Consider the following 18,984-nt stretch of genomic DNA (forward strand, 5'->3'; position numbering starts at 1 on the left):
TGTTTGTGTGTGTGTGTATATGTGTATAAAAGGTCCCACAGTTAACAGTGCATGTCAGAGCACAAACCAAGCCTTGAAGTCCAAGGAGTTGTCTGTAGACCTCCGAGACATGATTGTATGGAGGCACAGATCTTGGGAAGGGTACAGAATTTTTTTTTGCCGCATTGAAGGTCCCAATGAGCACAGTGGCCTCCATCATCTGTAAAAGAAAGAAGTTTAGAGCCACCAGGACACTTCCTAGAGCGGGCCGCCTGGCCAAACTGAGCGATCGGAGAAGGGCCTTATTCAGGGAGGTGACCAAGACCCCCATGGTCGCTCAGACAGGGCTTCAGCGTTTCTGTGTGGAGAGAGGCGCACCTTCCAGAAGAACTACCATTTCTGCAGCACTCCACCAATCAGGCCTGTATGGTAGAGTGGCATGACGGAAGTCACTCCTCAGTAAAAGGCACATGACGGCTGCCTGGAGTTTGCAAAAGACACCTGAAAGACTATCGTACTATGAGAAACTAAATTCTCTGGTCTGATGAAACAATTTTGGGACCGCTATACTATTGGGGACACTAGTATAGTTTTGATCGCGATCAAGAAGATGCTGATCTGTAAAGATGCTATACTAGTAATGGAGGTGATCAGCGACTTATGCTTTGACTGTGATTGTGTGGCGGGCGATCTGGTGCCAACTGACACTGACTGGGAGATGCCCTAGCTGACTGACGTTGATGGTGACATTAATGCAGTGATCATGCTTGTAAACTGTGCTATGGCAACTGGGTGACATGACAACGGAGATAACTGTGGAGGGCAATCAAGGGGTTAAATGTGCCAACCAAGTGTTTGTAAGTGTATATTTGGCTACTTATATTCACAGAATCTGTCTGGCTTCTCTCCCTGAATGAAAAGCTCACGGAGGAAGAAATAAGGCAGGTCCTGTGTGTTCTGTTTACAAACACACAGAGGTCTGTGCTGTGATTGGCCTCAGGTCTACAGCCAAAATCATTCATCAGACTCGTACTGTGGCCAGTCCAAGCACAGATGAGCAGGGGCATGCGTAGCGTGCCCGAAAACCAAGAAGACAAGTGACATACTCGTATGTTGCTTAACCTGGAACTATCGCCCATCTGCGATAAATATACTGCGGGCAGGCGGCAAGTGTTTATTCCCTTCCCCTCCACACTAAAGCTGAATGATACTGCGCGGGCTTATATTGCTGGGAGGGCGTACATGGACATACTCCCGTGATCATGCTTCCCGCCCGCCCTATGATTGCAGAGTCCTTTGGACTCGGCTTATCGCAGATTGGGGTAAAGGGCCAATAACAGCAGCCCTTTACCATGTGATCAGTTGTCAGCCAATGACAGCCAATTAGGGTCAACACAAGCTGGTTATTGGCTTTTCTTTCCTCATGCTGAAAGCTGAAAGTGCAGATAACCGGCTTGTGTTAAAGGGACATCCATATGGATTATGAGGGCAATGAATATCGGTGCTGCCAATCCGTGCACATCAGTGCTGCCTATCGGAGCCCATTAGTACTGCCCTTTCTGCCTTCTCAACGTACATCAGTGAAGGAGAAAAATGTTATTACAAACTATAAAAAATTTTTTTTTTAATTTTTGGTCTTTTTTTTTTTTTTTTTCCATTTAGCAAGAAGTTGAGAAAAAAAAGATTCAATACCGCCAGAAAAAAAGCTCCATTTGTGTGTAAAATAAAATCGGCCTGGGCAGAAAGGGGGATGAAAGTGCGGTTAAGTGTATTTACATGAATACTCGTAAATTGCTGGCCGGCAATGCAGATATCTGTATTTTTATGTTGCTGAACTATACGCAGCGCTTGTTCACCTGCCTTTTTCTAGAAGTGTGTAAGAGGCCTAAGAAGACAAATCCCTCTTTGTGGCAATGTAGTAAACAGTTTTCAGCATTTCTGGCGCAGCCTACCTCCTGAGCTCCACACAGCCACTGGTCTGAAGAACATCATATTCATCAAGGGCTTGTTCACACTTTGTAACACTTAACAAACCCTCCTATAGCTTTAGTATGGGCGTTAAGGCCTGTACACAAGATCAGATGGTCCAACAACGTCTGTATGCTCCATCGGACAATTGTCGGAATTTCCGACAACAAATGTTCGCTGTGAATGCTCTCAAACTTTTTCCGACAAATGTGTTCCGTCAGATTATCCGATCGTGTGTACACAAGTCCGGACTAAAATCCAAAGTACAAACGCATGCTCCGAACCAATGCTAACCATAAGACATTAGAATAAGTTGCCCAAAGGGTGGCGCTAAAGAGCAGAAAAACCATGTAGCTTTGTGTATGTTGGGTGAAAAAAGTTCTGCCGTCTGTATGCAGAACAAGTTCACGGCCAACGCCCTTCGCACAAAATATGTCCGATGGAAATCCGATCGTGTGTACGAGGCTTGAGACTGGCACTTCACAAGCGTTACTGATTTAATAATGCTCTCCAAACGCCCCTTTGAAGCGTTTGAGCGTTAAAACTGCTCCACAAATGCCTATTGCCTTACAGGAAATAAACAAATCTTAATGCCCCACAACTTCACCGCAACTGCCCGGCGGAGTGTTTGCGAAGCGTTACCATAGACATGAATGGGAGGCATTGAAAGGCTTCGAATGCCTCCTGACTCAAAATGAGGCTTACGATTTAAACGCAAGCTCTAAATGCCAGTGTGAACTTATCTTAAGAGACCCTGTCGCCAACTTAAATTGTCCTTTCCATAAATAATTTTTATTCACTTGCGCTGTGTTTTGAAAGAGTACATTTTCTAGCAGTTTTCTCCTTGCATGAGGTCGGGTGTGTTCAGATCCAAGACTGAAAACAAATGAGTGAGCCTGCCAGGAAGCGGTCACTGCGCCGCTCCAATGATAAGCGGCCAAGGCATTCTTCTCCCCGCAGTCACTGGTAGACTCCCGGATGGGACGGAGCCCCCTGTCCTTGCATACCTGTTAAAGCCAGCTATGTGGGGCAGTCTGTACAACCAGTGCATACCCGTTCATTTTCTATGGGCTATCTGCATGCAGTTTAGTGGTATTATAATAAAAAAAAATAATAAAAGTAAAAAAGGCTCTGGCAGCTCCCTCATTAACATGCAGTGATTGCATCCAGGGCCGTGTTTTTCCTGCACAGATGTTGCATGCGTTCCCCTGCTGGCGGCCCATTGTCTATTGAGACACATGGCTTCTGGGACACAGCTGTGCTCATAGGGGTGCTCGTTTCGGCGACCCACATTAACGTGTCATATTGGAATACAGCGGCTGCACTTGTCAACAATGAGACACCGGCATGGGGATGCATGCAACACTTGTTTGCCCCATGCTGGTAAAGGAGGGCCCTGCATGGGGCACGCAGCTAATCGCTGCATGTGAATGGGGCCCAAGACCCTTACAATCTATGACTAAAACTGTGCCTGTGTGTGCGAGTCTTTATTAACCCAGAAACATTTTCTGTATCTCTCTTCTGATTCTAGGTACACTGTTTTTTAAAAGAGATATTTAAAGGGGTGTGTGTGTGTGTTATTAAAAAAAAAAAATACTCTTTGCAATGGTTTTGCACAGAGCAGCCCAGATCCTCCTCTTCCCGGGGCCCACCAGCTCTTCTGGACTCTTCCCTCCTGTCGAGTACCCCCAGAAAAAGCAGCTTGCAGTGGGGGCACTCAAGCAGGCACACTCCTGAGCCGCTGCTCTTCCTTTTCAATCGGATACGTAGCCATGGCTCGGCCTCATCCCCTCTTGACAGCAGCGGAGCTGTTTCAGCCAGTGAGGAGGGAGGGTCCACGGAGAGTCGCTGCTCTTGTGCACATTTCTGGATCAAGAGGGAGCTCGGGTGAGTATTATGGGGGGGGGGGGGGGGCTGCTGCACACAGGTTTTTTACCTTCATGCAAAGGATGCATGATGGTAAAAAAATCTTCAGCCTTTACAACCACTTCAATACTGGGCACTTTCACCCCCTTCCTTTCCAATCCAATGTTCAGCTTTCTGCGCTCTCGCACTTTCAATGAGAAATGCACGGTTATGCTACTGTACCCAAATGAATTGTTATCATCTTATTCATACTCTTAAAGCTTTCTTTTGGTGGTATTTAGTCACCACTTGATTTTTTTATTTTTTGCGATATAAGCAAGTTTTTTGGGGGAAAACAAATATTTTCTACTTTTTTATTTTGAAAGAAATCCAATAAAATCAAATTTAATGTAGGCTAAAATGTATTCTGCTACATGTCTTTGGTTAAAAAAAAATAAAATCCAGATTTAAGTGTATATGAACTGGTTTGTGTGATCACTGATGTGTGCAGATGATCACTGGGACATATGTGGAATAGGTGTTTTTACTGTTGTGGGGACACTGGGCCGGTGATCAGTGTAAAAGAATCACTGCCGGCTGCAACGGTCCGCTCTAACAACTTCTGTGTTAGAAATAGGAGAGTCAACCGCCTAGCAACCGGCTCTCTATTTACATCACACGATGGCTGTGATTGGACACAACCATTATGTGATTAGGAGGGCCAATCGGAGCCTTCCTGCCGTTCTGAGATGCGCTGGGTGACACGAGTGGGATCGCATGCCTGCGCAGTAGCGCTCCTTCTGAAGAATGTTCCTGAACGTCCACTCAGGAGGGTGGGAAGTGGTTAACTACCTCCCGGCCGCTGTAAGAAGAAAAATTACGGCGGGCGGGATTTTTTCTCATTCTGGGACAACGTTGCTCCAGTCTCACTGCGCTTGTGTGGGCGTGGCAACCCCATTATTGGTAAAGAACCGATGATGTGGCTTTTTACCCATGTGATAAGCTGTGTCCAATCGCAGCTGATCACATATAAACAAGGAAATGCCGTTTATCGGCTCTTCTCGCCTCACATTGACAGAGTGCGAGGAGAGACAATTGGCGGGATCTCCCCACAGGGGAGACTACAGATAATCAGGGCACCGATTATCAGTGCAGCCCCATCAGTAATGCCAATCTGTGCCTATCAGTGCTACATATTACTGCCTTATCAGAGAAGGAGTAAAAATTACAAATGTACCCAATTTTTTGCAAAACAAAAAAAGCCCAGAGGTGATTACCGTGAATACCACCAAAAGAAAGTGTAATAAAAAATGATAAAAATTGTATTTGGGTACAGTGTTGCATGACCACGCAATTGTCATTCAAAGTGTGACATTGCTGAAAATTGGCCTGGGCAGAAAGGGGATGAAAGTGCCCAGTATTGAAGCAGTTAAAGGCCTGGCTTCTTTGAATTCTTCCCTAAGCCCCTCTCACTGCTGTCTTACTATACATTACAAAGTTTCTCGCTGGTCAGTAAAGGAGCTTTTTACTTGGATCGCCAAACTGCGATGATCACCATATCACACTGACGTAATCGCGATCCCAATCCTTTCGCAGGATCATTTTAGTTCATCCGATATTATTTTATTGGACATGCACAAAAATTTTCCTCGTACGATACCAGATCGTACGATTTTCATTTGGTCAGTACAGTTGTCGTCCGAAAATATTACACAATACATCTCTGTCGTACGAGAATTTTCGTGACTTTAGTGATTTATTAAATTTCTACTTGCGACTAGTAAACGATAAAAGTCGGATTATCTGTCGTCCGATTTTCGGATCGTGTACGTGGCATTAGGCCTACATCCATATCTTCAGAACCATAGTGACTAAGGATCTGCAGTACAAGTTGCCAGTATCCTTGCGGTGTCCATAGCAGGGAACCGTTGTTTTTTTTTCTCCCTATACTAAATTTGGTGTTTCACTGTAGCAAAATCTGTCTCCCACACATAAATGTCACTTATCTTCCTGTTTTCTGAAGAAAGCTGTTTTAGGAATGTACTGTACATATGCAGGTAAATCCAGCCGTTTCTTAGATACTTGGTTTTGGCACAGGTCCACTTTTTTCCATTACTGTAAAAAGAATAATCTGATTTCCAGGAAATGGTTCTCGGTACACAACCAAGTGAAATATCTTTCTTCTTAGCAGGGTATTTCATATCACTACAGTGTTTGCTAGAGACTTGTTAAAGGCTAATCTCTGTTAAGAGCCCAACCCAGACCTGAGCCCCATGTATCAGACACACATCCCAGTCCCTGATGACTTCCTGCTGTGGAAACCACAAATCCATGCACAATACTCAAGGGTCATGTATTTTGCAAGTACCCATTGCTGTCTGTAGTGTCACACTTGTAAAATAAGATAAGCACGCTGTCATTTATTTTACTGGATATATAGTAATCCTGAATTGCTTGGGTAAGCAGGCTAATACTTGGCAAGCAAATACATTGCTTTACCAGGTACACACATTCATGCCAGGGTACATGTCCTCAGAAGAAGTCATAGACTGTGGGTACATGTCCTCAGAAGAAGTCATAGACTGTGGGTACATGTCCTCAGAAGAAGTCATAGACTGTGGGTACATGTCCTCAGAAGAAGTCATAGACTGTGGGTACATGTCCTCAGAAGAAGTCATAGACTGTGGGTACATGTCCTCAGAAGAAGTCATAGACTGTGGGTACATGTCCTCAGAAGAAGTCATAGACTGTGGGTACATGTCCTCAGAAGAAGTCATAGACTGTGGGTACATGTCCTCAGAAGAAGTCATAGACTGTGGGTACATGTCCTCAGAAGAAGTCATAGACTGTGGGTACATGTCCTCAGAAGAAGTCATAGACTGTGGGTACATGTCCTCAGAAGAAGTCATAGACTGTGGGTACATGTCCTCAGAAGAAGTCATAGACTGTGGGTACATGTCCTCAGAAGAAGTCATAGACTGTGGGTACATGTCCTCAGAAGAAGTCATAGACTGTGGGTACATGTCCTCAGAAGAAGTCATAGACTGTGGGTACATGTCCTCAGAAGAAGTCATAGACTGTGGGTACATGTCCTCGGGTCTTGTTTTGCCTGCAGAGGACGCACAGGTGTTCCATGCATCTGTGTGCGGGCAGTCTTATTCGTGGCAGTTGGTACAAAGTGGTGTTACTGTTACTAATGAGACTGCCTGCACATAGACTCACGGAACACCTGTTGCCCTTGCGCATGTGAATGACGCCAAATTACCGTACTAATGCCCGAGACACCTAGGATACTAGCTTTTTCAGGACATCAGCAATCTCTGACCTATAAGTAAGCACCCGACTTTGGTGTGAAACATGTTGGCTTGTATATCTAGTTTACCTTTGTTATCCGGTATTTGAATAGAGAAATTGCACAGGAGTGCGGCCGTCCAGCCTTCTTTTGTTCTATTCAGCAATCTGTGTTTGACAGCTGTGCATAGGCACACTGTGTTCAGGGACATGCATACATACGGATCTCCCCTGCAGGTAAAACATGGCCCTCACTGTACACTTAAAGTGGATGTAAACCCACTCTCATACTTAATAAACTATTGCCATAATGCTGCTCTATAAGGGTATACATGCGTCCTGCATGTATCCTTGCCTGTCAAATGTCTCCCCTCTGTCTGTTATAAGAACTGAAAACTGCAGATTCTGTGGGTGGATCTGTCTGGAGCTCTGTGGGTGGAGTCGTGATGTCAGTAGACTCCCCGCCCACCTCTACACTTCCCTTGTCAACATGCATTTTCTCCTGTGTATTCCTTACACTAAATTCTGCTATGATCACTAACATCCAGTCAAAATCCAGAAAAGTAACCACATGACTTCAGAAAAGGAGTGGGGGTGGGAATTAAAAAATAATGCCTGTCTCAGGCTAGTGCATGAGATATGTAAATAACCTGTCACTCACAGCAAGGGGGAAGAACGGACAAGTTTTCTCCTGTTTGTCCGTTTATCTCACTGAAAAAAGAAGAGGACTGCTCAGCTGGATTAACTCTTTGTGGCAAGACTGGGCACAGATGATAGAAAATCTTATACTCTACATTGTGACGGAAAAAAATAATAATTCAGGTTTACATCCACTTTTAAGTACGCCTGTGTGAATGAGGCATTTGCGTGTATGGGTAAGCATGCTGCAAGTATGAACTCTTGATCTACAAACATCTCAGGTCAGTGACTGATGAGGCTTTCATCAGCATATATATCATATCAGCCAGGCAGATTGCACATTCAGAAGGGGTTTATGACAGTTTGCCCTGAAATGGTTAAAGTGTTACTAAACACAGGACCCTGCATTCACGATATCTGGTCTCCCACTGTACACAGAACATGGAAATGCAATTATTTTCATAACTCTAAACTGCTAAATACCCCTTCTCATCAGTAGTATTTAGTAGTCTTGTGTCTTCTATTAGTGTCTGGCTGAGCACTTAAAACTTGTAGGTGTTTTCATTCTCCCCTGATTGTCCTATTAGGATGCAGGACCCCTGACCCACTCTGGACAGTGCTGATTGGCTCTGTGCTGATCAAATGCGCTCTCCCAAGCGAAAAAAAACTCTCTAGCAATACACACCAAAAAGAGCATGTGCAGCTTGTCCCCTGACTCTCTCAGGATATGCATTCAGGACAGTCGAAGGAAAGGTTGGTGTTACTAAACCCACAACAGTAAAATCAGTCTGTATATGTAGTAAAGCAGCATGCTTGTTGTACTCGCTGTAGAATCTAAGGGGTTAATCCTGTGTAAAAAGACTGATCCTGTATGAACTGATCCTCCTTCCACTGACTCTAGAACACATCCAGACAAGACAGAGCTACTGGAGTCAGGCTGCACATGCTCAGTTTGGTGTATGTTGCTAGAGTTTCTTCTACACTAGTCGGCACCCGTAGCCATTGCCTACCAGCACTGATTGGATGCTACTTTTTTCTGTAGGACAGGCCTAATGTCGGTCGGTTTCTGTTGAACTGGCTGATATTCGGCCCCTGTGTACCAGGCTTAAAATCTTACCTCTTCTGGAGTAACCAGTCATTGGGGCTCCTTCTGGTGACAGATCATGTAACAAATACGTGGCACCATGCTCAAAGGTCTTGGGGGCTGATAGTTGGGCAGATTGGTGCCTCTGCCTGAAGCTTGATTCTCCTTTTTGTTCAGAGACCAGCTCTGCTTGCTACTGATTTGATGGAGGAGCACTTTTAAATGCATGATCAGCTTATGTCTTCCTACAGACATTGTCAGTCATCAACTGTTGAAGTGACTAGCAATGGGATATGCTAGAAATCGTTGTCCCCCCCTCCCTGGATAGTCATAACTAGACTTCTTCTTTTATTATGAAAAGATTGGGCTCTAATTTTGTGCTCATATGAGCCTGGTGCTAAAATATTCTACGTTTTGAAGAACAATTAAAAAATTGCATTAAATGTAAAACAAAGTAATTACCAATACCTAATGCAATTTGATGTTTAGCCTAGGTTCACATTGATGCGATTTGACATGTCAACTCGCCGGCAATGGCACCATCCGAATGGGTGCAACGCCACACCGATTCCCAAAAGTCTTTTCTGTACTACTTTTGGTGGCTTCGGGGGCAATTTGTATAGAAATCCGTACAGCAACCCACACAGATGTCTGTGACATTGCCCCCAAAGTCTTAATTGCATGCGGGTATGAAATTGAGCGCGTTCAGCTGAACTCGCCCAATTTCGATCCCGCTGTCGGTGTGAACCAGGGCTAAAGAGGACTTCACTTCTCCCTGCATATTTTTAGTGTATGTTCCCACCATGGTGTTTTTTTTTTTTTCTTCAAAGAATAGAGTGGGGAAAGTGTTGGACCCTCTGGCAAGTATTTGTCTCTCCATCTCTCCATTGGGAAAGTTTCCCCTGTATAGTTGTGACCGTTGTTGCTGAGAAATACAGCGAGTGAAAATCAAAACTTGTAGTCATCCACAGAACAAGAGGTGAGAGAAAAATTTCTATTGGAACACCTCTTCCAGGGATAACTGCCATAGATTTTATTTTTTTTTTTTTGATCAGGAAGCCGGCTAAACAAAATAGAAAAAAACCTGCTGCCAGAGTACAACGATCAGCCTGTATTCGGCTGGCTGCAATTGCTAATGAAGCAGAAATATACTGACAGTTCAGAAGTGTTCGCTTGTATAACGTCACTCTAATGGGAATGGCCATATATATCACAATTGGGTCGGTTGCTGCTAAACCAGCCACATTTCGATCCATGTTCTTCCAGGGAAGAATGTCCCACACTTTGGGGAGCGTTCTCCTAACTTCCTCTTGTTTCTTTGGGACAGCAAGTAAAAGGAAAGCTTCTCCGATGGTACACAAACAGCAAAAAGTAACCTGGCAGGGGTTTTATACCTCTGACTAATTAAACTACGTGTTAATTACAATGGGCGTAAGCAGAAGTTGCGTCATCCCAGCAAAACCAGTCGAGGTAGACAAAAGATGCTGAGCCCAGAAGACAACCAGGTGAAGAGGTCGGCTGTAGTGATGGACTGATGAGGGACATTGCGCTGTTTGCAGAGAGAACCTGGGGGATCTGCAGCAGATTTTAGTTAGAAAGAACATAAAGCAATCCCACGAATGTGTATAGCATTATATTGCAGCTTACCAAGCATTAGATCTGGTGACTGCATTCGTTTTCTCTTCTTTGGCTTTTTTGTCTCTGTATTTAACCTGGTGATCTGGCCAGTAACGCACTTCCTATATTGGGGAGATCCAACTCTGGAGGAATGAGCACAGGATACAAAAGCATTGTTAGTCTGGGAGAGGAGGGTTTAAATGTATTGGCAGATTTAGATCCACTTACAAATTGAAGCCAAACTCCAGCCACAAAAACGTCCTCAAGATCTATTTCAAATGCTTTACTGCATGCGCGTATTTAACACATTTTTTATGCCAACTAGTGTTTTTTATGACGCATTCCATGCTGTGTGTGTGGTGTGTTTTTTTTTTTTTTTTTTTTCATTGTTACTGGGCTTGGGTGCATTTTTAATGCTTCTTTGCAGCAAAAAAACAGCATATTGTAATGTACTGCACTGGTGCGAACTATCCTATTGAAACCCATATATCCTGCTTTGATGCAAAAAAAACAAAACACTGCACTTGAAACCCTTGCCCACTGTGGCGGTGGGTGCGTCCACGGTATTTTTAGTGGCACTTTACCATCAATTTCGCTGTGCTATTCTGCCACTAGTGGCCGAGAAAAGGTTAAAACCATTGTAAAGCGGCACTTTGCCGGTGACTTGTCCTCAATGTTCCCCTATGGGGGAAGTTCCTTCACTGACTGCGCAGGCGCAAACTTCCCGACGGAAATCTCCGAACCTCGCCCGGCATCCAGGCTCATTCTTTAACATCCTGGTGGATTGGATGATGTTAAAAAAAGAGCCAGGAGGCCGAGCGAAGCGAGCCGTCCGAGCGCAGCGAGGACGTGAGGCCGATTGGCCACTTTCCTCTAAGTCCACGTCGCCCTGGATGCCGGCCGCCGTTCGGGGATTTCCGTCAGCAAGTTTGCACCTGCGCAGTGCTTGAAGGAACTTTCCCGATAGCTGGAACCATCTCAGCGCATCAGTTCGCGCATGCGCTGGAACTTCCGTGATACCTGGAACCAGCACGGCAGATCACCGGCGGTATAGCCTCAGTGCCCATTAATTTCAATGGGCAGGAGCTGTATACACACACCGCTCCTTCACCACTGCAAAGATGCTGCTAGCAGGAGTTTTTTTTTACCATCCTGCTAGCGTGCCGCTGAGGGTTTTCACACTGGAGAGACCACAGCAACTGTTTCAGGGCGCTTTGCGTTGTAGCGCCTGCAAAGCGCCTCAGTGTGAAAGGGGTCTTAAAGCAAACAGTTTTTTTTTTTTTTTTTGCTAAAGGCTTTTCTTAAATCAAAGCTGATCATTGCATCATCCCTGTAAATGATGCATTCTGTGGGAGAGCTTGTGAAAAACACTCACTGGCTGGATCACCAGATGAAAATGGCCTAAAAAAGTAAAGCCTGGTACATACAATCGTCCAGTTTTTGTTGCATGCCAGTCTCATATCAAAAGTGAAGAGGCCACTCAACTTGGGAAAGTTCTGGTACGACAGAATCCAACTTTGGAAGTCATGTAATGTGTTAAATTGTTTCCAAGCATGCGTAGTCTTTTCCTCTTACGATTTTTCCGGACTAAAACTGTATTAATTAAACTAAAACCAGACGTTGTGTTCACGTATGTTAAAAATGTCTTCCTGAAAAGTTGTTGAAATTGGCTGTCCAAAAGCACTATACTAACGATCAGATAATCGGCATGTATAGTGCAGTAAAAACACAGAACAGAAAGCAGAATATACATAGACAAGTGATCTGATTTAGGTTAGATGTATCTAGTGAGAGCTGGGCAGAGGAGAAGATCAAGTGATCTGATGATTGTTATATTGCAGTGTGTGTGTGTCTGAGGTCACCGGATCACAGTTGCAACATCAGGTTATTTACATATCTCGTGCACTAGCCTGGAGACGGGCATTATTTTTTAATTCCCACCCCCACTCCTTATATATCCTTATAGATCAGCACTATGGCAGTAGTTTAGAAAGGATGAGAGTGGGTTTACATCCACTTTAAAGCGGTTCTCCACCCTAAAGTGGAGTCCCGCTGATCGGAACCCTCCCCCCCCTCCGGTGTCACATTTGACACCTTTCAGGGGGGAGGGGGGTGCAGATACCTGTCTAAAGACAGGTATTTGCACCCACTTCCGGCCACACACTACGGGCAAAAGACGGGTTTTTCAGACTTCCCGTCTGTCGCCCGTTGTGTGCTGGGAACACTCGGCTCCCAGCACACAGCGTGTGAGCCAATCGGCGGGCGCAGCGCGACTCGCGCATGCGCCGTAGGGAACCGGGCAGTGAAGCCGCAGCGCTTCACTTCCTGGTTCCCTCAGCGTGGATGGCGGGGGGAGCAGCAGAGAGACGAGCGATCGCTCATGCTCTGCTGCGATCAGCGCTGGACTCCAGGACAGGTAAGTGTCCTAATATTAAGTCAGCAGCTGCAGTATTTGTAGCTGCTGGCTTTTAATATATTTTCCCCATGGCACATCCGCTTTAAGTCCTATTTTGGCCGGAACTTTAAAGAATGGATTTTTTGTTTTTAAGGGTTACACCCACTTTAAGTACTTTTTACATGGTATAACTGGACCCAAAATAAAAAAAAAAAAAAGATTAAAACATGCTAGAGCTGCACAATTAATTGTTAAAAATTTGTGATCTCGATTCAACCCCCCTAACGATCTGCAGCGATTTTTCATATAACAAGTGGAGAGACTTATCGGCTGTCAAAAGAAAATATCTGGGCAGTCTGCCAAGTTTTTAACAGGAAACATTGTAACTAATGCTTCCTTCTTGGATCAAAGGGATAAACTTCCGTGTGTGTGTAAAGCGGGCAGTCTGCCAAGTTTTCAACATCATGAAACATTGTAACTAACTTCCTTCTTAGAGCAAACTTCTGTGTGTAAATGCAGGAAGTTTAACCACTTAGTTTAGCCACTCCATGCTGCCTATCCGTGCCCATCAATTTCACCCCATCGGTGCCACCTCATCGGTGCCCATCAGTGCTGCCTTATCAGTGCCTGTCAGTGCAGCCCCATCAGTGAAGGAGAAAACGTACTTATTTACAAAGTTTTGTAACGGAAACAAAAAAAGCATTTGTTTTTCAAAATTTCCGGTCTTTAATTTTTTTTTGCAGAAAATAAAAATCCCGGAGGTGATCAAATCCCACCAAAAGAAATCTCTATTTGTGGGATTAGTTTGGGTACAGTAGCATGACCGCGTAATTGTTATTCAAAGTGCAAAAGCGCTGAAAGCTGAAGATTGGTCTGGGCAGGAAGTTGTATAAGTGCCCTGTATGGAAGTGGTTAAGTTAAAATCAATATTTCTTGCTATTAAATTACTTGGAACCCCCCAAACATTATACAGTATATATTTTAGCAGAGACCCTACGGAATAAAATGACAATTGCTGCAATATTTTATGTCGCACTGTATTTGCCCAGCAGTCTTTCAAATGCAATTTTTAGGGAAAAAATACACTTCAATGAATAATAAAATAAAGTTAGCCCAATTTTTTTTGTTTTAATGTGAAAAATGTTACGCCGTAAGAGAATTGTGATCTATCTTCTAAGCAAAAAAATTGTAATTCTCATTTTAGCCAGAATTGTGCAGCTGTACAACATAAAATCCCTACATTTGCTGGTTTCATTTGTTTTAATACAATTTTCCCTCTTTTTTCAAAGCTTTCTTTCCTTTTCCTCTGGTATTTCTGCAGTAAATGCTTCCTGTCACCAAGTGGCTACACTCACTTCTTCCACTGTAACTATGGAGGAAGGTTGTCACAATGCTGCTCTCCTGGTTTGGGCTGCAAACACACCTTTCTCCATTACATGGCACGGAGGGAATAAGTCATTTTTGGAAGATATCTTTCAAAGAAAAGAAGTGTTTGTGCTTTCAGTTCAGTGTACCTGAAATTACAAGGAAACTGCATTTTTGGGACTATGTAGCTACCCCATAAACTTTTAGTTCTTGGGTTTAGATATCTTGTTAACTGAAGATTATAATTGTATTTTATAAAGTGACACTAAATGATGCAAACATATTTATTCGTAACCCATTCACTACTTAAAGGGATTGTAAAGGTACAATTCCCCCCCCCCCCCCCCTAAATAGCTTCACTTACCTCATCCTTCCATTTAGCTTTTAAATGTCCTTATTTCTTCTGAGAAATCCTCACTTCCTGTTCTTCTGTCTGTAACTCCACACAGTAATGCAAGGCTTTCTCCTTGGTGCGGAGTGTCATGCTCGCCCCCTCCCTTGGACTACAGGAGAGTCTGGACGCTCTCTACGTTGCAGATAAAGGAGCTGTGTGTTAGTGGGTGTCCTGACTCTCCTGTAGCCCAAGGGAGGGGGCGAGCACGACACTCCACTCCAGGGAAAAAGCCTTGCATTACTGTGTGGAGTTACAGACAGAAGAACAGGAAGTGAGGATTTCTCAGAAGAAATAAGGACATTTTAAAGGCAAAATGGAAGGATGAGGTAAGTGAAGGAGGACTGCACTAAGGTAAAGGAAGCTACCGTATTTGACGGCGTATAAGGCGATCCCCTAACTTTACAGTTTTTTCAAGATTTTTTTTGCCTGTACTCACCGTATAAGACAACCCCCATTCCGATGCTTCATATTTCTTTCTTCTGGAGCCATATTCTTCTTCATTTTTGCTGGAGCCAATCACGGCGAGCGATGTATTCTATTAATGAATACAAAGCCTGCTTGGATTGGCAGAGGCTGTAACATCATCAGCCCACGCCTCTCTGACTCTCAAAGCCAATCCGAGCAGGCTACTGTATGTAGGCACTCGGATTGGCAGAGGTTTTTACCCCAATCCGAGCAGGCTCTGTATTCATTTGAATACATCGCTCACCGGGATTGGCTAAGCGGTATATACTGTATGTAGCCGAAGCTACATACAGTATTACCGCACATCCAGCAGGCATCCGAGCAACTGACCCAGCGTATAAGACGACCCCTGCTTTATGGCCAGTTTTTTTTTAAGTGTAAAAGTAGTCTTATACGCCAGCAAATAGTATTTAGGAAAACAAAAATGTTACCTTTACAACCCCTTTAACTGCTTAAGGACCGCCTCCTTCACATTTACGTCGGCAGAATGGCACGGCTGGGCACATGCACGTACAGGTACGTCCTCTGCTAGTGCCCAGCCATGGGTCGCGCGCGCCCCGACGCTCAGGGACCCGATCGCTGCTGGAGTACCGCGATCGGTCCCCGGAGCTGAAGAACGGGGAGAGCTGTGTGTAAACACAGCTCTCCCCGTTCTTCACTGTGGCCGCGTCCAAGATCGTGCGATAACTTTGTGTATCCCTATAAAAAAAAAAAAAAAAAAAAAAAATCGATGACGTCACACCTACAGCCACACCCCCCTACAGTTAGAAACACATTAGGTCATACATAACCCCTTCAGCGCCCCCTTGTGGTTAACTCCCAAACTGCAATTGTCATTTTCACAGTAAACCATGCTTTTTAAATGCATTTTTTGCTGTGAAAATGACAATGGTCCCAAAAATGTGTCAAAATTGTCTGTAGTGTCCGCCATAATGTCGCAGTCACGGAAAAAATCGCTGATCGCCACCATTGGTAGTAAAAAATAAAAATAAAAATGCAATAAAACTATCCCCTATTTTGTAAACTATAAATTTTGCGCAAACCAACCGATAAACGCTTATTGGGATTTTTTTTTTTTTTACCAAAAATGGGTAGAAGAATACGTATCGGCCTAAACTGAGGAAAAAAATTTTTTTTATATATTTTTGGGGGATATTTATTATAGCAAAAAGTAAAAAATATATATATATTTTTTTTAAATTGTCGCTCTTTTTTTGTTTATAGCGCAAAAAATAAAAACCGCAGAGGTGATCAAATACCACCAAAAGAAAGATCTATTTGTGGGGAAAGAGGACGTCAATTTTGTTTGGGAGCCACGTTGCACGACCGCGCAATTGTCTGTTAAAGCGACGCAGTGCCGAATCGCAAAACCTGGCCGGGTCCTTTAGCTGCCTAAAGGTCCGGGTCTTAAGTGGTTAATGGTCATGGAGTCTGTTGTTCATGAAATAGTTTCTTGATGTGTTTTTCTGCTTCCTTGTAACATCCTCTGTAAGCTCCCAAACCTTCTGTTTTTTTGTGTAGTAGTGCACAATCATTGGGGTTATGTGCAGCGCTCTTTGCACACTAAAAATCCCAGAGTCCATAGTCGTAGTCCATCTCATGAATGAGCAAGGGGTGGCTACGTTCCTACACAAAGTGGGAGCATGGAGAATGAATGTAGCCACCCTCTAACAGGAGGTCACATCAAGGGATTTGGAGAAGGCTGAGAGTAATAGAAGGTGCTTTTCTGAGTTCAGACTACATACTATAGAATTTTTATTTTTAATCCAGATTTCTTTCATGTCCCCAGATTTTCATGCAATATGATCATAATGCTCCAATGGGCCTCTAGCATGATTTCCAAGGACACCAGTGATGAGAGATTTGAGCTGCCACTGCTGACTCCTATAGCTTCAGTAATGAGGCGCTGACCCAGAACAAGCATGCAGAAATTCCTGATCTTCAAAGCCAAAGATCTACAAAGCATTGCAACCAGTGGATCACGTTGGCAGCCAGACATTAGCATTATCACAAGATCATCAATGTTCGTGTATTTTTCTCAAGGACCATGGTATGGTTCTAGGAGGAAGGTACACGGCCTATCTCGGTAGTGATGAAGTTTGATCATAGTTCAGTCAATGGGCAGATGACACAGAAAGCTATAGGGTAAGCGGGTGTGGGGGTGTTTCCTTGTCACACTAAGGCTCCATTCACACGTGTGCTTTTTTTTTTTGTTTTTGCAACTTTGGACAGACAAGTCTCGCACCATTCTTTTCAATGGCACACGTTCAAATCGGTGCGACTTTGAAAAGGGGCCTGAACTACTTTGCGACTTTTTTGATGCATCTTTGATTCATAAAGTCGCACTGGAAATCGTGCGAATTTGGAGACACGCTAATGTTCCAAAAAATTGACCAAAATCTCTTCATATGATGCATACCATGGTGGGAAACCAATGTACAACTGCTGCATAGCCCCTTTCCCCCCAAAAAATAAAAACCAATGCTGTCCACTTTCATAATTGCTCCATTGTTGACGCATATTTAATAGACCTGCTTTCTAATGCTGTGTTTTTTTTGTTTTGTTTTTCAGTCGAGTAGTTTTGCCATGCTCCGTAGAAGAGGTAAGTTCTTTTTCCACCTCTCCTCCTCTTTTTATAGTGGTATATATCTCATATCGTTTTTTTTTTTTTTTCTTGTTTCATACTCTGCAACTATGACAACTATTTGGCCACTTGGGGCCCATTCACACTACAATGCGCATAAAAGCACGACGGCAGTCATGCATTTTTCTACATGTATATAATTTTTTTCTGAGCCATGTTTCCTCTGACCTAAATATTGTGGGTTAAAGGTGCGGTGCATTTGTACGCATTTACACACATTTGTGTATTGGGGTGCGATGATGTGTAAACAGGTTGCATAAAATTGCACAGCTATTGATCAAGGAGAAAAACTGAATTCTGATATGAACATGCGACATGGAAATCAATGACGTATAGAAAACCATGAGGAAAAACATAGCGTGAATAGGCTTTGAAGATTCTTCTAGAATTATTAGTAGTGGTCCACTATTACAATATTGGCTTTTTAACCGTTTGCCGCCCAGCCTCCGTTGTTATACTGCGGCAGGTCGGCTCTTTCCCGCAAATCGCCATAGCTGTACGTCGATGCCTTTTAACCACTTGCTTACTGGACACGTATACCCCCTTCCTGCCCAGGCGAAATTTCAGCTTCCAGCACTGCGTCGCTTTAACTGACAATTGCGCGGTCCTGCGACGTGGCTCCCAAACAAAATTGACGTCTTTTTTTTTTTCCACAAATAGAGATTTCTTTTGGTGGTATTTGATCACCTCTGCGGTTTTTATTTTTTGCGCTATAAACAAAGAGCGACACTATTGGAAAAAAAAAAAAAAAAACTTTTACTTTTTGCTATAATAAATATCCCATTTAAAAAAAAAACAAAAAAAAATATTTTTTTTTTTTTCAGTTTAGGCCGATACGTATTCTTCTACATATTTTTGGTTAAAAAAATCGCAATAAGCGTATAGTGACTGGTTTGCGCAAAATAGGGGACATAATTTATTATTTTTTTTTTTTACTAGTAATGGTGGCGTTCTGCGTTCTTTTTTTTTTTTTTTTTTGGGACCATTCACATTTATACAGCGAACAGTGCTATAAATATGCACTGAATACTGTATAAATGTGACTGGCAGCGAAGGGGTTAATACTAGGGGGTAAGGAAGGGGTTAAATGTGTAACCTGGCAGTGATTCTTACTGTGTGTGGAGGGAGACTGAATGGGGGAGGTGACCCTATGTACAAGGGACACAGCATCGGTCTCCTCTCCCTGACTGGACATGGAGCTCTGTGTTTACACACAGAGCTCCACGTCCCTGCTCAGTTACTGGGCAATCGCGGCTGCCTGGCACGCACATCGTGTTCCCAGTAACACGACCGGTGCG

General features: G+C 43.7%; 1 protein-coding gene across 2 annotated transcripts in view; it reads left to right on the top strand.

Annotated features, from left to right (window-relative positions):
• PITPNB (phosphatidylinositol transfer protein beta) overlaps positions 1–18,984 on the top strand; it is a 78,924-nt gene that overhangs the window by 6,095 nt on the left and 53,845 nt on the right. For both annotated transcript variants that reach the window (XM_040350812.1, XM_040350818.1), the window contains exon 2: positions 17,614–17,644. In XM_040350812.1, the coding sequence (XP_040206746.1) occupies positions 17,614–17,644 (31 nt within the window). The remainder of the gene's footprint in view (positions 1–17,613; positions 17,645–18,984) is intronic.

This window comes from Rana temporaria, chromosome 1 (assembly GCF_905171775.1).
Source record: "Rana temporaria chromosome 1, aRanTem1.1, whole genome shotgun sequence".
NCBI lineage: Eukaryota > Metazoa > Chordata > Amphibia > Anura > Ranidae > Rana > Rana temporaria.